We start from the raw sequence: 19,032 nt of genomic DNA, 5'->3' as shown, positions 1-19,032 counted from the left end.
ACTGTCCCCAAATCTTCAGTGTAGCCACCACCACCGGGCTTGTGGTGTAGTTCCTCGGTGAGAACGGCAATGGGGCTGTCACCATAGCCTGTAGGCTAGTCCCCCTACAGGACGCCCTCTCTAATCTCTTCCACGCCACTCCCTCCTCCTCTCCCATCCACTTACTCACCATTGAAATATTAGCGGCCCAATAATACTCACTTAGGCTCGGTAGTGCCAGCCCCCCCCTATCCCTGCTACGCTGTAAGAATCCCTTCCTCACTCTCGGGGTCTTCCCGGCCCACACAAAACCCATGATGCTCTTTTCAATCCTTTTTAAAAAAAGCCTTCGTGATCACCACCGGGAGGCACTGAAACACAAAGAGGAATCTCGGGAGGACCACCATCTTAACCGCCTGCACCCTCCCTGCCAGTGACAGGGATACCATATCCCATCTCTTGAAATCCTCCTCCATTTGTTCCACCAATCGCGTTAAATTTAACCTATGCAATGTGCCCCAATTCTTGGCTATCTGGATCCCCAGGTAACGAAAGTCCCTTGTTACCTTCCTCAACGGTAGGTCCTCTATTTCTCTACTCTGCTCCCCTGGATGCACCACAAACAACTCACTTTTCCCCATGTTCAATTTATACCCTGAAAAATCCCCAAACTCCCCAAGTATCCGCATTATTTCTGGCATCCCCTCCGCCGGGTCTGCCACGTATAGTAGCAAATCGTCCGCATACAAAGATACCCGGTGTTCTTCTCCTCCTCTAAGTACTCCCCTCCACTTCTTGGAACCCCTCAACGCTATCGCCAGGGGCTCAATCGCCAGTGCAAACAATAATGGGGACAGAGGGCATCCCTGCCTTGTCCCTCTATGGAGCCGAACATATGCAGATCCCCGTCCATTCGTGACCACGCTCGCCATCGGGGCCCTATACAACAGCTGCACCCATCTAACATACCCCTCTCTAAAACCAAATCTCCTCAACACCTCCCACAAATAATCCCACTCCACTCTATCAAATGCTTTCTCGGCATCCATCGCCACTACTATCTCCGTTTCCCCCTCTGGTGGGGGCATCATCATTACCCCTAACAGCCTACGTATATTCGTGTTCAGCTGTCTCCCCTTCACAAACCCAGTTTGGTCCTCGTGGACCACCCCCGGGACACATTCCTCTGTTCTCATTGCCATTACCTTGGCCAGGATCTTGGCATCTACATTTAGGAGGGAAATAGGTCTATAGGACCCGCATTGTAGTGGGTCCTTTTCCTTCTTTAAGAGAAGCGATATCGTTGCTTCAGACATAGTCGGGGGCAGTTGTCCCCTTTCCTTTGCCTCATTAAAGGTCCTCGTCAATACCGGGGCCATTAAAGGTCCTCGTCAATACCGGGGCGAGCAAGTCCACATATTTTCTATAGAATTCGACTGGGAATCCATCCGGTCCCGGGGCCTTTCCCGCCTGCATGCTCCTAATTCCTTTCACCACTTCTTCTACCTCGATCTGTGCTCCCAGTCCCACCCTTTCCTGCTCTTCCACCTTGGGAAATTCCAGCCGATCCAAGAAGCCCATCATTCTCTCCCTCCCATCCGGGGGTTGAGCTTCATACAATTTTTTATAAAATGTCTTGAACACTCCATTCACTCTCTCCGCTCCCCGCTCCATCTCTCCTTCCTCATCCCTCACTCCCCCTATTTCCCTCGCTGCTCCCCTTTTCCTCAATTGGTGTGCCAGCAACCTGCTCGCCTTCTCCCCATATTCGTACTGTACACCCTGTGCCTTCCTCCATTGTGCCTCTGCAGTGCCCGTAGTCAGCAAGTCAAATTCTACATGTAGCCTTTGTCTTTCCCTGTACAGTCCCTCCTCCGGTGCTTCCGCATATTGTCTGTCCACCCTCAAAAGTTCTTGCAGCAACCGCTCCCGTTCCTTACTCTCCTGCTTCCCTTTATGTGCCCTTATTGATATCAGCTCCCCTCTAACCACCGCCTTCAGCGCCTCCCAGACCACTCCCACCTGGACCTCCCCATTATCATTGAGTTCCAAGTACTTTTCAATGCACCCCCTCACCCTTAGACACCCCCCCTCATCTGCCATTAGTCCCATGTCCATTCTCCAGGGTGGGCGCCCTCCTGTTTCCTCCCCTATCTCCAAGTCTACCCAGTGTGGAGCGTGATCCGAAATGGCTATAGCCGTATACTCCATTCCCCTCACCTTCGGGATCAACGCCCTTCCCAGCACAAAAAAGTCTATTCGCGAGTAGACTTTATGGACATAGGAGAAAAACGAGAACTCCTTACTCCTAGGTCTGCTAAATCTCCACGGGTCTACACCTCCCATCTGCTCCATAAAATCTTTAAGTACCTTGGCTGCTGCTGGCCTCCTTCCAGTCCTGGACTTCGACCTATCCAGCCCTGGTTCCAACACCGTATTAAAATCTCCCCCCATTATCAGCTTTCCCATCTCTAGATCCGGAATGCGTCCTAGCATCCGCCTCATAAAATTGGCATCATCCCAGTTCGGGGCATATACGTTTACCAAAACCACCGTCTCCCCCTGTAGTTTGCCACTCACCATCACGTATCTGCCCCCGTTATCCACCACTATAGTCTTTGCCTCGAACATTACCCGCTTCCCCACTAATATAGCCACCCCCCTGTTTTTCGCATCTAGCCCCGAATGGAACACCTGCCCCACCCATCCTTTGCGTAGCCTAACCTGGTCTATCAGTTTCAGGTGCGTTTCCTGTAACATAACCACATCTGCCTTAAGTTTCTTAAGGTGTGCGAGTACCCGTGCCCTCTTTATCGGCCCGTTCAGCCCTCTCACGTTCCACGTGATCAGCCGGGTTGGGGGGCTTCCTACCCCCCCCCCCCCCACCCCCCCCCCCCCCCCCCCCCCCCCCCCTTGTCGATTAGCCATCCCCTTTTTCCAGCTCCTCACCCGGTTCCCACGCAGCTGTATCTCCCCTTGGCGGTGCCCCCCCGCCCATCCCCTCCCATACCAGCTCCCCCCTCTCCCCAGCAGCAGCAACCCAGTAATTCCCCCCTCCCACCCCCCCGCTAGATCCCCCGCTAGCGTAATTACTCCCCCCATGTTGCTCCCAGAAGTCAGCAAACTCTGGCCGACCTCGGCTTCCCCCCGTGACCTCGGCTCGCACCGTGCGACGCCCCCTCCTTCCTGCTTCTCTATTCCCGCCGTGATTATCATAGCGCGGGAACCAAGCCCGCGTTTCTCCCTTGGCCCCGCCCCCAATGGCCAACGCCCCATCTCCTCCACCTCCCCTCCTCCCCCCATCACCACCTGTGGAAGAGAGAAAAGTTACCACATCGCAGGATTAGTACATAAAACTCCTCTTTCCCCTCTTTTTAACCCCCCTCTTCGCCCCCCACATTCGCCCCACCACTTTGTTCAAACGTTCTTTTTAATAACCCGCTCATTCCAGTTTTTCTTCCACAATAAAAGTCCACGCTTCATCCGCCGTCTCAAAGTAGTGGTGCCTCCCTCGATATGTGACCCACAGTCTTGCCGGTTGCAGCATTCCAAATTTTATCTTTTTATGAAGCACCGCCTTGGCCCGATTAAAGCTCGCTTTCTTAGCTCTAATCATGTCACCTTTGCTCACGAGTCGCCAGGTATCTTTCTGATACCGCCACGTGGTTCAAGCTGTAGTTATGATTCATAAGACAGCACACCGCTTAGTAAGATTAAAATCAACGGTCATTTATTATGTACAGCAATAAATACTTACACAATAATCCTACTTTCTATATCACTGCCTACCACTACTGGCCAATACTTAACTTTTGGGAATGGCCCACCAGGTCAGGGAAACGAATGGCTTATCGAATTGTGTCTGGCTTGCGGGATTCAAAAGGCTGATACAGGTCGATGGCTAGGAGTCTCTATCGGGTAGCGATCGCTGGAGTCAAACTTACGGTTGCTGGTTGATGGGTCTTGCGTAGGTTGTGAGCAGGAGAAGAAGGGAGAGAATGGTCGATCTGAACTTGGCCCATATCTTTATAGGTCCCAGGGGCCTCCTGCCTCTCGGGGCGGACCTTGACCCTGAGTCCCAAGTGATTGGACTTGTTCCCAATCACTGGGTTCGATATGCTCCAATAATGGGCGATTCCTTGATCGGGGGGTGGTCGTTCACCTGTCTTTGTCTCGGCCACTGCTGGCGCCGAGAGGTCTGGATCGGCAGTCAATTGCTAATATGTTGCAATTGTTCCCGGGGATAGCCGATTAAACTGCAGATGTCTGTGTTGATGTGCTGCTAATGGTCGCAGGTATCGATCTGGGCCGACTTCCCCAGAGCCGAATACGCTGTTCTGTCTGCAGCTGTCAGTTTGTGCCCTGTTGGCTGCTTCTCCCATCAGTCTTTTCGGTTAGCCATTTTATATTGGGTTTTGGCCAAATTAATCGGGAATCAGCCATTTTAGGTGGCTACACATCGCGGCTGCAGGTCCGAGCTCCCGACGGGTGGAACCATGTTAGAACCACGCCGGCGGGAACTGGGCCAGTCGACGGTGGAGAATCGCCGCGGGGGCCTCTTTCATCGGCTCCCGACCGGTCGCCGGAGAATCACGTCGCGGCCCGTAACGGCGTCAACTCCCAATTCTCCGAGTCGATGCGGGTTCGAAGAATCCCGGCCCGCCCTTGTACCTAAATACACACCGTATTTGGAATACAGTCAATGAGCAGACAGATCAAATAGAGACAGATGGGGATTACTGAAACACGCTTGCAGGAGGACTGGGACTAGGAGTTGAATGTTCAAGGGTACTCAGTATTCAGAAAGGATAGACAGAATGGAACAGGAGGTGGAGTTGCTTTATTGGTTAAAGATGACATCAAGGCTGTATCAAGAAATGATATTGACACTAAGGGCCAAAATGTTGAATTAATCTGGGTGGAAATAAAAAACAAGGGGGAAAACCTCCTGGGAGGAGTAATTTACAGGCCCTTGAGCAATACTTCCAAAGTGGGGCATAGTATGAACCAATAAGTAATGAAGGCCTGTGAGAAGGGAAGAACGGTAATCATGGGTGATTTTAACATGCATATTGACTGGATTAAATAAATTGGCAAGGGTAGCCTTGAGGGAGATTTCATAAGAGTGTATGAGGGATTGTTTCTTGGAGCAATATGTTATGGAGCCAACCAGGGAGCTGGCTATTTTAGATTTAACGTTATGTAATGAAGAAGGGTTGATAAAGAGTTGTTGTTAAGGATCATCTTGGAAGGAGTGATCACAGCATGCTAGAATTTCAGATTCTGATTGAGCGAGAGAAGACAGTGAGTTTTAGAATTCGGCAGAGGTAATTATACGGGCCTGAGGAAAGAGTTGGCCCAAGTACACTGGGCACAAATAATTGAGGGTAGGAAAATTGAGGAACAATGGCGGATGTTCGGGGAGATATTAAATATCTCTCAATTAAAGCATATTCCTGAAAGGAAGAGGAATTGTAAAATGGGGGGAAATGTTCCATGGCTAAAAAAGGAAGTCAAAGAGGACATGAAGGCAAAAACGAGGGCATACCATACTGCAAAAGCTAGTGGTAAGCTGATTGGGAAAACTTTAAGGTTCAGCAAAAGGCTACTAAAAATAAAATCAAAAGAGCTAAGATGAACTATGAAAGGAAACTAGCAGGAAACATAAACCCTGATACCAAAAGCATATAAAGAGGAAGAGAACAGCTAAAGGAACACTGAGAAGGCGGAGGCACTTTTGCCTCTATCTTCACAGTAGAGGATAAAAGTTTTTCAAAAGCTGCAGTCAATGCAGAAGAACTTGGTGCAGTAACCATCACTAGGGAGAATATGTTGAATAAACTAATGGGATTAAAGGCAGATAAGTCTCCGCAACCTGATGGCGTGCACCCTAGGGTATTAAAGGAGGTGGCAGCAGAGATAGTGGATGTGTTGGTTAAGAAATTTCAAAATTCCCTGGATTCTGGAAAGGTGCCGGTGGATTGGAAATACGCTAATGTGAAGCCCCTATACAAAAAGGGAGAGAGGTAATAGGGAGGAAACTATAGACCGGTTAGTTTGACTATGGTGGGGAAGTTGCTGGAATCAGTCATTAGGGAGGAGATGACTGAACATGTGGAAAGACTATGCTCAATCCATCATTGTCTGCATGGTTTAATGAAGGTTATGTCATGCTTGACAAACTTGCTTGAGTTCTTTGAGGATATAGCCAGCAAGGTGGATAATGGGGAACCTGTGGATGTGACAAGTTGCCACATAAGAGACGGATCCAGAAGGTGATGTTGTCCTTGTAAAACCTTTGATGTGTTCGACCAGTTTACTTACTCCCGTTTTACCCAGGTGCCCTTATTTGTGAGACGAACAAAGGACAAAACAGGTTCACAGTTCAACACAATTTTATTCTCAATTCTCTTACTCAACAAAATATGACTTAGACTCCTAGCTGAGCTTTACCCGCGACTCATAGCTGAGCTTTACCCGCACTTAGTAAAGGAGGCTGGCAGGCTACGATCACTCGATGCGGATGTCTTCTCTGGGTTTAAAACCCAGGGTCCTTTCTTATTGCGATGGTTGTGCCTGCGGGACTCCCAGGTTATTGCTGAAGATCTGTTTGATGTTCCTTACTTTATACTGGTAAACTAGGATTAAGTCATAGGTATACGCCCACCACTGGCCATGTCCCATCCAGATCCCAACTTGTTAATGGGAAAGACTAGATATTCTTGTTTATCCATGGCGATTCAATCACGACCCATTGTCCTCTGAAACTCCCTAGTCTGACCAGCCATCAACTCATTAAGGCGTCTGATTGCTTTTTTGTCTGTTCTTCATTCTGCTGCAAAGTTGATCACCTGTGTCTGGAAGTTTGTTACATATTCATAGCATGGTCTTGTTCTTTGGAGTGGGTCATCATAAAGTCCATATAGCAATAACAGGTTTATGCCTTGACTTGAGTACTTTTGCAGATGGCCAGTATCGATTCCAGCCAGGGCCTCATGAGAGAGTTTCTATTCCTGGCCTATATGTATCTTCTCGGCCTGTTTTCAGTACTATAGTGAGATCGCAGGAGATGGGGTTAGGGAACTAGATTGAATTAAGGATTGACTGACAAAAAGCAGAGGGCTGGGATAAATGGGTCCTTCTCTGGCTGGTAACTAGTGGGGTGCTGCAGGGTCAGTCCTCGTGCCTCAATTGTTTATATATATTTTTTAATTAAAATTTTTCCAATTAAGGGGCAATTTAGAGTGGCCAATCCACCTACCCTGCACATCTTTAGGTTGTGGGGGTGAGACCCATGCAGACACAGGTAGAATGTGCAAACTCCACATGAACAGTGACCCGGGGCCAGGATTGAACACGGGTCCTCTACCACTGCATCACCATGCTGCCCACAATCTATAAATGCTCTGTAAGCAGGGAAAGAGTAGAACATATCAAAATTTGCAGATGATACTAAAATAGGTGGAAAAGCAAGAGGTGAAGAGGAGATAAAGAGTCTACAGATGGATATAGATATAGGCTAGGAGAAAGTGCTGAAATTTGGCAAATGGAGTTTAATGTGGCTAAAGTGTGATGTTATTCATTTTGGCCGAATAAATAGAAAGGCAAATTATTATCTTAACGGAAAGCAGAGTCAAGATGTGTCTGGGCAGAGGAATCTGGGTGCCTTTGTTCATGAATTGCAGAAAGTCGGTATGCAGGTACAGCATGTAATAAAAAAGGCAAATAGAATTTTTGCATTTATTGCAAAAGGACTGGATTATAAAAGTAGAGAAGTGTTGTTGCAATTGTATAGGGTGTTAGTGAGACCACATCTGGAATATTGTGTCCAGTTTTGGTCTCCTTATTTGAGGAAGGATGTGGTGGCATTTGATGCGGTTCAGAGGAGGTTTACCAGATTGGTTCTGGGGATAAAAGGGTTGACGTATGAGGAGAGATTATATTCTGTTTATACTCGTTGGCGTTTAAAAAAAATGAGAGGGGATCTGATCAAGGTATATAAAATACTAAAAGGGATTGATAAAGTAAACGTAGACCAAATGTTCCCCCTTATGGGGCAATCTAGAATGCGAGGTCACAGATATAGGTTGAGAGGCAGTAGATATAAAACTGAGATGAGGAGGAACTACTTCTCGTGAGGGTGGTGAATTTGAGGAACTCACTGCCCCATAGTGTGCTGGAGTCTGAATCATTAAATGGCTTAGAGAAGGAGATAGATATATTTCTGATATAAAAAATGGGTTAAAGGGATATGGGGAACAGGCAAGAAGGTGGATGTGAGACCAGGAAGAGATCAGTCACGATCTGATTAAATGGCGGAGCAGGCTCGAAGTGCTGAATGGCCAGCTTTTGCTCCTACGTCCTATTTTCCTCGGTAACCAGTTGAGTAACTGTCACAACTTTCCACTAAACCTCTGGCTCTGCTTCTGACCTATTGTCAGCTGCTATTGGCTCACTCGTTTTTGTTTTTATATTGCTGAACTTGTAATCAATAGGCTCATTTGAAAAGAAAATCCTCATGTAGTCTGCTGTAGAGTTCTATTTTACCATTGGATAGCTTTTGTTTAAGCGTCCTGCCCCTCTCTTTCTCACAGTAACTTCATTGCAGTGTTAATGTGAGACTACTTGTGACAATAATTAAGATTATTATTATTCCTCCTACCCTCCAGTTGCAGAAGTCCTGAAATGTAATTTGCATACACTACATGGATAAATTGGCTGGAGCTGGGCATAATGCTCCATTTGTTAGGTTTTCTTGCTGTCCAGCTGGTAACAATATTATGTGGGCAATGAGGCATCTGGGACCTTGGTGAACAATGGGATCAATAGCCCTACCGACTAGATTTAAAGATAGAGGAACAGAGAAATGATAAGAGTTGGCATTAAAGTCAGTCCAAAAAGACAAGAAAGAAAGATTTCATGAATAGAGAAAAAGAAACAAAGGCATAATAAAACAATATTTTTTAAACTAAGAACAGTTTGCTATCTGAAGGAATAAGATTCAACTGTTCTGATTCATTCCTGAACCGGAGAAGTTGTGGCAATACAAGAATGTAAATCTCATCATTAAAAGGATCCTTACATCAGTAAGTGCAAACTCAAATTTTCTGTAGCCAGTTTAATTCACTTCAGTAGCACATGATTAGCAATTTCTTGAACCCACAGGGAGGTTTTTGGCAGGTTCCTGTTTCCTTGAGGCTAGTCGCGCAAGCTGTCCAGTACCTTGTGGTAATTTGCAACTTGGCCTGTGACCATCTCTCCACGTATAGCTGGGTTAACTACATATTAATAGCACTATGGATATGTAATGCTGCTTTTTTGCCATCAATGTTTGGCACAATAGTTCAGTTAACTGAACTATTGTGAAATTGGCAGAGGGAGAAATGGTGGACAGGAGAACTTTTTCTTCAAATATCCACAGGATATAGGCAGTCATGGTCTTTAACATTCACGCGCAATTTCTGCATTATACTGGAGTGTCTGCTTCGATTATGCGCTCCAAGTCGCAAAGTGAGGTTTAAGTTGACAACATCTGGCTCCATGCATGTGTTGCAAACTCAGTGAAGCTAACTCAGCAAAATAAAAAAAACTTTATTCCACTTTTCTTCATCATTTACCCGGAAATACCAGGTGGATCATAGGATTTTGATAATGCGCAGAATTGGAGTTAATTTTCCGTGAGCTTGCTCAGCCCAGGTGGGATCAGTTAACTCGGCACAGAATTGGAAATGCAATCTGTGGCTTTTCAGGCTCAATGGCTATGTTTTACATGCCTTTATAAAACTATTTTTTACGGTTCTTTTGTATGGAATATTTTTATTATTACAAATTGATTATTACAAATAGATTGTACACAACCCAAAGATGTGCAGGGAAGGTGGATTGGCCATGCTAAATTGCCTCTTAATTGGGAAAAAAAAAAAGAATTGGGCACTTAAAAAAAAAAATCAATTGTATAATCACCAAAGATTTTCTTTGGCCTGTGCCTTAGTTTAGCGATGTAGTTTAGTATTTAAAACCCACTCCAAAAATGTTCTATGATCACGTCTATCTGATGAAACAATGACATCTATTAACATGTACATTTTTCTCCCACAGTGATGATAAAAACCTTTGCAGCAAAGCCCTGGTAAGCGGTGTGAAGGCTGTGAGGAAAATTGATCTCTTGACTGAACTGAGTGACCTGAAATCCACCAATGATGTCCCAAACACTCAGGATCATAGTGGCTTCAATCAACCTCAATCGGGTTAGTCAATATATTATGTTACACTGAATATTGTTTGGTTAAGTGCATCGGCACGGTAGCACAGTGGGTAGCACTGTTGCTTCACAGCTCCTGGGTCCCAAGTTCGATTCCTGGCTTGGGTCACTGTCTATGTGGCGCCTGCACGTTCTCCCTGTGTCTGCATGGGTTTCCTCCGGGTGCTCCGGTTTCCTCCCACAAGTCCCAAAAGACATGCTGTTAGGTGAATTGGACATTCTAAATTCTCCGTCTGTGTACCTGAACAGGCGCCAGAATGTGGCGACTAGTGAATTTTCACAGTAACGTCATTGCAGTGTTAATGTAAATCTACCTGTGACAATAAAAAATATTATTATTATTAATCAGGGACAAACTTAGTTTCTCATGGGTCTCTTACACTCTGCTTTCTATAAATTTGTGTTTTAAAAAATTCTACTGACATACTGAATCCCAACATTCTGATGATAACATGCTTCTTTTCATTGTCTCCATGATACCACCCTTTTGCTGACCCCCTTCCATCCTTGTGCCTCATCCTTATTCCTTGGTTCTTCTAACTCTGGCCTCCCAGTGCAATCCCCACATCTCAGTGGGCTAAAGAGCTGGCTTGTAATGCAGAACCAGGCCAGCAGCGCAGGTACAATTCCCGTACCGGCTTCCCCGAACATGCACCGGAATGTGGCGACTAGGGGCTTTTCATAGTAACTTCATTGAAGCCGACTTGTGACAATAAGCAATTATTATTATTGTTATTTCATCAATAAAAGAGCCATCAGTTCTCATTCCTATTCTCATAAACTCTCTTCCTAAGCTTCTGGCCTCCATTCCTCTCTCTTCATTTTTAAACAACTTCTCAAAACTTTTTGCTTATGCCTTTATTAATCCCATACCTAATAATCACTTTACACTTATATTTTGCTGTCCATTTTTATTTCTCTGGGAAGCAGCTTGGGCTATGAGGAAAATAAGAGCACATGGAATTTCAAATTTTAAGAAAGCTGAAGACTAATTGGATGCACAGCATTAAAAAGGAAAGAAGTGTTGTATTTTGAGAGTTGTGTCCAATTTTAATGAAAACTCTCAACTGAAAGATTAGCCTTTCTCCTTGGATTCTGATTTGAGTTGCTTTGAATTTAAAACATCTAATTTTATTTCTTAGTAATGTTTACATTCTCAATCTCCTGCCATCGTATGATCTAAAGTTATATTTTGTCAACATGGTCCAATGCAAATGAGATGTCAACGAGAGTATGATCTGAAAATATTGGTCAATGTTGAATTCAGAAGTACTGTAAAGTATCTAATCAAAAGCTGAGGTGCCATTCCAAAAGTTTATATTCGAGCTTTATTGAAACAATGTAGGAGGCCAAGGATAGAGGGGTCGGAGTGGCACTGGGGCTGAAAATCAAAGCACAGACAAACAGAAGTTCAGGGTCACTTTACCGAACAGAAAGTAACTGCTACCCAAGCTGTGTTGGTTTCCCCCAGTAGAGGAGACTGCGTTATGAGCAATGAATACAGTATACTAAATTATGCAAGGATCCTCATGTTTAAACCTTGCTTTCCCTGTTTAAATCCTGCTTTAGGGCAGCACGGTGGCACAGTGGTAGCACTGCAGCCTCACGGCGCTGAGGTCCCAGGTTCGATCCTGGCTCTGGGTCACTGTCCGTGTCGAGTTTGCACATTCTCCCTGTGTTTGCATGTGTTTCGCCCCCACAACCCAGATATGTGCAGGTTAGGTGGATTGATCACGCTAAATTGCCCCTTAATTGGAAAATTGAATTGGGTACTCTTTTTTAAAAAAAAAAAAAAATTTTTAAATAAAAAATTTTAAATCCTGCTTTCCTGAATAATCCCCTTTTGTTCTGATATGCTGCAATAAAATTTAATTTGCAGCATAAAACATTGCTTTATCATTTTGATAAATTGCTTAGCTGATCACAGTGAATAAATGTCGCTGTTGTCTCCCCAAGGACCAAAGGCTGCTCTCCCGTTTGAGAGGTGATCTAACCTGAGGATCATCACACCTCAGACAAGGGACAAGGTTGAGAAAGCGGGGCCGCGACCGATATGGGAATTGAAACGTGCTGTTAGCGATTGTGGCAGTCTTAGAATTTGGGTTTGTTACAGTGTCATACTGAACTTGAATTTTGGGTCCTGCACCCAAGTCCCAAGACCTGGTGGTTCCGATGCCCGCCAACTTCTTTGCCCACCAGAGCACTCGGATCATCGGAGACTCCGAAAATTGTTACTCACAGCACCTCTTTCCAAATTCCCCCTTGTATTGCACCCACTCCCCCTAATTCCTCCTTCCACTTTAGCTGAATAGCCTCAATCGATGTGTCCTCCTTCTTGGTCAGTTTTGCATAGACTTTGGAGATCTTGTCTTTCCCAATCTCATCCTCCGATAAGAGCCTATCCTGTAGTCCCCAGGGCAGCAACATTGGGAATGAACCCACCTCCTATCTCAGAAAGGCCCTTATTTGAAGGTATCTGAACCCATTTCCGTTAGGTAACTGGTAAACCTGTCAGCTCAGACAAGTCTGCAAATTTCCTTCCCACGAACAGTCCTCAAAGCATCTAATCCCCAGCCGGTCCCACCCACTAAACCTAGCATCTAGTCTTGCTGGGACGAATCAATAGCTATTGCAAATCTGAGCCCTCATGTACATGCCCTCCATACCAAAGTGCTGCCGGCACTGATTCCGCACCCTCGGTGTAGAGATTACCATTGGATTTAGTGAGTATCTATTTGGTGAAAATGGTGGAGGTGCCGAAAACAATGCCCTCAGCATGGTCCACTTATAGGATGCTTCATCTACGTACCCCAAACTGACCTTTGGTCCTCTATCCACTTCCGGACCATGACGATGTTTGCAGTTCAATAATAACGTTTGGGAGTGCTAGGCCATCCCCTCGTCTGTCTCTCTCCAGGAAAGCTCTCTCAGAATCAGCTTGTTAACCTTCTTAAGGAATGATTTGGCCAGGAAAATTGGGAGTCTCAAATATAAACAAGAATTTTGGCAGAACAACCATTTTTACTGTCTGATATCGCCCCATCAAGAACATTGGCAACACATCCCATCTCTTGATGTCCCCTCTCATCCCCTCCACCATTCTCACCAAATTTAGTTTATGGAGTTGGGCCCAATCTAACGCCACCTCCAGATATCGAAAACTATCTCACCAAGCAGAAGCTCACTCAAACTACCCTCTTGTCCTTTGGGATTTTCACAGTAACTTCATTGCAGTGTTAATGTAAGCCAACTTGTGACACTAATAAAAATACCTCACTTTGTGACATGTTGAGTTTACAACCAGAGAAAGTACCAAACTCTCAGAATCTCCATTATCCTTAGGTTCGGAGAGCCATTGCCAATGTCACAATCACAAGGACAAAGAGCAGTGGAGAGAGTGGGCACTCCTGCCTCGTCCCACGCTGCAAGATGAAATACTTAGAGCTAACCCCATTAGTCAGAATGCTCGCTTTCGGGGCCTTAAACAATAACCTGACCCAGTCTACAAACCCCTGTCCAAACCCAAACCATTCCAATACATCAAACAACTACGCCCACTCCACTGAGTCAAATGTCTTCTCTGCATCCATAGACACCACCACTTCCACCCCCTCCCCCCAGTAGGCATCATAATTACATCCAATAGCCTCCGTATATTAGTCGCTAATAGCCTACCCTTAATAAACCCAGTTTGGTCTTCCCCAACCACATCCGACACACAACACTCAATCCATGTGACCAAAACGTTTGCGTCAACGTTCAATAGTGAGATCGCATGTTAAGACCCACATTGTTCAGGGTCTTTGACCTTCTTTAGTACAGGTAAGATGGATGCTTGTGACAAGATGAAGGGGGGGAGCATGCCCGCCCTCAAAGCTTTGTTGTACTCCGCACTAATAAGGGACCCAGCAGCGAAACAAATCGCTTGTAGAATTGAGCAGGAAATCTGCCTGTGCCCGGGGCTTTCTTGGACTGCTTCGACCCCACACTTCCCGTAGACCAATTGGAGCCCCAATCCCTGCGCTCTTGCCTGTTCTACCCTTGGAAACTCCAATCTCTCCAAAAAGCATTGTCTCCCCTCGCCCCCCGGCGGAGGTTCTGACCGGTATAATCTCTGATATAAAGTCTCAAAACCTCCATTGATTCCCTCTGGATCTGTTACCTCTTTGCATCCCTCATCTCTTAACCTACCTATCTCTCTCACCGTCACCGGTTTCCTCAATTGATGAACAAGCATCTTGCTGGCCTTCTCCCCATATTCATATACCGCCCCTCTAGCTTTACGCAATTGCCTCACCTCCTTTCCAGTAGAAGACAGCTTAAACTCCATTTGGATCCTTTGTCACTCCTTAAGTAGCGCCTCCTCAGGTGATTCTGAGTATTTACTATCAACTGCCAAAATTGTCTCAATCAGCCATGACTGCTCTGTTCACTCCACCCTCCGCCTATGCACACGATTTGAGATGAGCTCTCCCCTACTCAGCTTTCAGTGCCTCCCACACCGTACCGGCGGACATTTCACCCGTTTTGTCCTGATCAACATAATTAAGAATAGCCCCTCTATCCTCTCTCAAATCCCTTTATCTAAAAGAAGTCCTACGTTCAGCCTCCACTGGGGTCTTTGGGGGGATGCCCTTTCTCCCAGTAAATCCACCCAATGCGGTACATTCGGCGAGTATTCCACCCCAACCATTGTGTCATCAATGTCTTGTCCATAACAAAAAACTATCCAGGAATGGCCCTCATGGACATGAGAAAAAAAGACGAACTCCCTCGCCCTAGGTCTCAAAGTGACACAGGTCCACCCCCCCCCCCCCCCTCAAATAACTGCATAAACCCCGACAGCCCTCTTGTCTTCATGTCAAGTCCCAAATCAAAGACCTGACCCACCAGTCCTTAGTCTTGTCTGGTCCGCCACTTTCTAGTGAGTTTCCTGACAAAGTACTAAGTTCGCCGTTGGACTGCGCGAACACGCTTGACTTCTTAACAGGTTCATTTAGTCCTCAAACTTTCCAAGCCACACCCCCCCCCCCCCCCCCCCCCAAACCCTACCCCACCCCCACCCCGCCACTTAAATCAGGCCATATTTCTGTCTAAGATAATTACCCCACGCCATCATTTTGTAACCCATGGGCCTCCATGAGTTGTCCATCGCCATAGACTCTTGTACCTCTGCACCTGAACGGCACTCGACACGTCAGCTCTCCTCTAATCTAAACCAAAGAAACACAATAATTAAAACCCCTGCATCTCCATTTCGCCCCACATCTCTTCCATTTACTCCCTTTTCCCCAGCATGGTGGCCCCCACACGAGACCCTTGCCTTCCCTGATCCTGCCTCAACACCCACATCCGACACATCATAAATTCTGGCGCCCCCCCATCTCCCCCAAACCCAGAACAAATAACTTCCAACTTTAAAAAGAAAACAGATGGAGAATTATAGAGAACGGGAAAAAGAGAAACGTGAATAAACAACAGCCGAACTAACAACAACACAATTCAAATCCAGTGGAGTACTTTTTACGAACACCCGATCCCTTAGTCACCTAGAAACCGGCTCGCTTCTGAAGTGTCCATATAATGCTCCTGGTTCCGGAACGTGACCAACTGGGAGCCGGATAAAGTACACCGAATTTCATGCCTTTCTTACGTAAGATCGCCTTGACCCTATTGAATCCTGCCTGATGCTTAACCAGCTCCGAGCCCCAATCTGGTTAGACTCAGATCACGTTCCCTTCGCATATACTCTTCTTCGTCCGTCTGGCCAATCTCAAGATCTTATCCTTGTCCAGGAATCGGTGCAGGCGCCCCACTATCACCCTCGGTTGCTCATCTGCCTTCGGGTTCCTTCTCAGCACTCGAGGAGATGATCAAAGGCTCTCTCTCCCATCAATTTCTCCAACATCTGTGAAACGTATTCCGAGGCTTGCGAAACCTCTATCCCCTCCGGCAGGTTATGTGAAGGTTTTGGCGTCACTCGCGGGTTTCAATCTTGTCCACCTTTTCATGCAGCTTCTTATGGCTATCAGCCACCAAGGTATCTGCTTCCAATGAGGCCAGCTGGTCCTCATCATCAGCCACGGTCCCCTACATTTTTTGCAGCGACGCACTCTGTGCTTCAAGTTTCTGCTTCATTCTTTCCACAGCTGTCTGGTTTGGATCTGTTATTCTGGCCAGATCTTCAGAGGTTTCGAGCCTCTGCTTTTTAAATTGGAATGTAAGGAAGTCCACTAGTTGGTCGGTGGACCATTGCGCCTGAAGCACCAACTCTGAGCCTGCTGCCATCGCACCTTCAACCCTGCTCTCAAAGGCCATCTGATCGGGTTTAACGGGTCGGAATATACTTCCTTGCGCGGGAGCCACCAAGTTCACGACTGACTATGGCACGGTTGCCACTGGAAGTCCTTGTGTGCTGAATTTTAACTAAGAAAATAGGCAGCCTTATAGAACTTTGCTTATTGTGTGGGTGTCACTGATTATTCCACTATCCACACAGTCAACAATTTTCCATATCAAGAACAATAATTTTGTGGCTGGTGGCAGCAGCTGGAATGTTTCCAGATTTAAGCAGGAGCTGTGTATTCCAAGTAGAAACAATGTAAAGATGTCCACATATTCCTTCCATCCTGTGACAGATCATTGCCTATATTTTGTTTAGTAGCTCATGGGATATGGAAGCTGCTGGCAAGTTGCCTGCCCTAATTGCCTCTGAGAAAGTGGTGGTGTTGAGCTGCCGTCTTGAGGTCCCCACCTCCTTCAAGAAGACTACCATAATAACAGTACCAAAGAAGAACAAGGTAGCCTGTCTCAACGACTACTGATATGTGTCCCTGATGTCAGTTATCATGGAATGCTTCGAGCATTCACCTATCACTGCAAGCGGTCCACAGCAGATGCTATCTCCCTGGCTCTCCAATCAACACTCGGAACACCTCGACAATAAGAATACCTACGTGAGACGACTGTTAATAGACTACAGCTCTGCCTTCAACACCATTATCCGGACGAGACTTGTAACCAAACTCTGCAATCTTGGACTTGACCCCTCCCTGTGCAGCTCGATCCTTGACTTCCTCACCAACAGACCGCAATCTGTCAGGATAGGCAACAGCACCTTCTCCACGATAGTCCTCAACACCGGAGCCCCGCAAGGATGTGTGCTCAGTTCTCTACTGTACTCCCTATACACACATAGCTGTGTGGCAAGATTTAACTCCAACTCAATCTATACGTTTGTGGATGATTCGACTGTGATGGGTCATATCTCAGACTACAGAAGGGAGATAGATCACTTGGTTGCATGGTGTACCGAAAACAACCTCTCTCTAAATGTCGGAAAGACCAAGGAAATGATCATCAACTTCAGGAATCGTAGCACGGCACCCACCTGTCTGCATCAATGGCTCCGAAGTGGAGATGGTTGATAGCTTTAAGTTCCTGGGGGTCACCAACAGTCTGTCCTGGTCCACTCATGTTGATGTAATAGTCAGGAAAGCCCAACAACGTCTCTACTTCCTACGGAAGCCAAAGAAATTCGGCATGTCTGCATCGACTTTCACAAACTTCTACAGATGTGCCCTAGAGAGCATCCTATCCGGCTGCATCACAGCCTGGTAAGGCAACTGCTCAGTCCAAGATCACAAGAAACTGCAGAGTGTGGTGAACTCAGACCAACGCATAACACAAGCTTGCCACCCTCACATTTATCCTGTATACACCTCTCGCTGCCTCAGGAAGGCAGACAGCATTATCAGAGACCTCTTCCACCCAGGCATTGCCTTCTTCCAGCCCCTTCCATCAGGCAGAAAGTACAGAAGTCTGAAGACCCTCACATCCAGACATAGGAACAGCTTATTCCCCACAGCTACTAGCCTCCTGACTGATTCTCCCTCGGACTGATCTGTTCCCTGTTAGAACACCATCCACGACACCCTATGCTGCTCTTGCTCATATATTTGCTCTGTTTTGGCCCCTTGTTCCGCACTGTAACCAATCACTGTTTGTCAATGTACAATTTGTCAATGGACTCTGTCGATTATTCTTTTTTGTTTACTATGTGTGTACTGTGTACATTCCTTTGGCCGCAGAAAAATACTTCTCACTGTACTTTGGTACATGTGACAATAAATCAAATCAGAATCACTGAAACCTGTGTGGTGAATGTACTTGCACAGTGCTCTTCGGTAGCAAGTTCCAGGGTTTTGACCCAATAACAGTGAAGTAACGATGATATATTTCCAAGCCAGAAGGATGTGACTTGGAGAGAAACCTGCAGGTAGTGAGCTCCCATGCAACTACTGTCCTTCTCCTGGAGGTTTGGGAGAGTTGGTGCAGTGCATCTTGTAGTTGGTACACACTGCAGCCATGCTGTTCTGGGGGTGGAGGATGAATGGTTCAGGTGGTAGATGTGATGCCAATTAAACACTGGATCCTGTTGAGCTTCATGAGCGTTGTTGGAACCACATTCATCCAGGCAATTGGAGTGTATTCCAGCTGACTCCTGATTTGTGGTTTGTTGAAAGTCTTTGAACAGGAAAGATGTGAGTCTCTTGTAACAGAATGCTCAGCTTCTGCTCTTCAACCCATAATATTTATATCTGATCCGGTTAAATTCCTGAGCAATAGTGACCCCCTCCTCCCCCATAACACCACAGAACCAAAGTCAAGCTCTTCAAATTGATGGACTTTATAAATAGAGGCATAGAATACAAAAGCAAGAAAGTTGTAATGAACTCTTATAAAATATTACTCAATCTCAAATGGAGTATTATGGCACTCGGGAAGGATCT

The 19,032-nt window shown here is 46.1% G+C and overlaps 1 protein-coding gene and 1 long non-coding RNA gene across 7 annotated transcripts in view; one reads left to right on the top strand and one right to left on the bottom strand.

The window, feature by feature from the left end:
• swt1 (SWT1 RNA endoribonuclease homolog) overlaps positions 1-19,032 on the top strand; it is a 276,175-nt gene that overhangs the window by 152,674 nt on the left and 104,469 nt on the right. For all 6 annotated transcript variants that reach the window (XR_011948209.1, XM_072511255.1, XM_072511258.1 and 3 more), the window contains one exon: positions 10,078-10,226. Coding sequence is in view for 5 of the 6 variants with exons in the window: in XM_072511255.1 (XP_072367356.1) it covers positions 10,078-10,226 (149 nt within the window). In the remaining variant the exon portion in view is untranslated. The remainder of the gene's footprint in view (positions 1-10,077; positions 10,227-19,032) is intronic.
• Positions 6,357-18,142, bottom strand: LOC140426460 (uncharacterized). Its single transcript, XR_011948210.1, has 3 exons — positions 17,631-18,142; positions 15,347-15,453; positions 6,357-10,554 (listed from the first exon to the last, which is right to left on the bottom strand). It is a non-coding gene; the product is annotated as an uncharacterized lncRNA (long non-coding RNA).

This window comes from Scyliorhinus torazame, chromosome 7 (assembly GCF_047496885.1).
Source record: "Scyliorhinus torazame isolate Kashiwa2021f chromosome 7, sScyTor2.1, whole genome shotgun sequence".
NCBI lineage: Eukaryota > Metazoa > Chordata > Chondrichthyes > Carcharhiniformes > Scyliorhinidae > Scyliorhinus > Scyliorhinus torazame.
The sequence above is the reverse complement of the archived record's forward strand: the minus strand, read 5'-3'. Positions and strand labels throughout refer to the sequence as shown.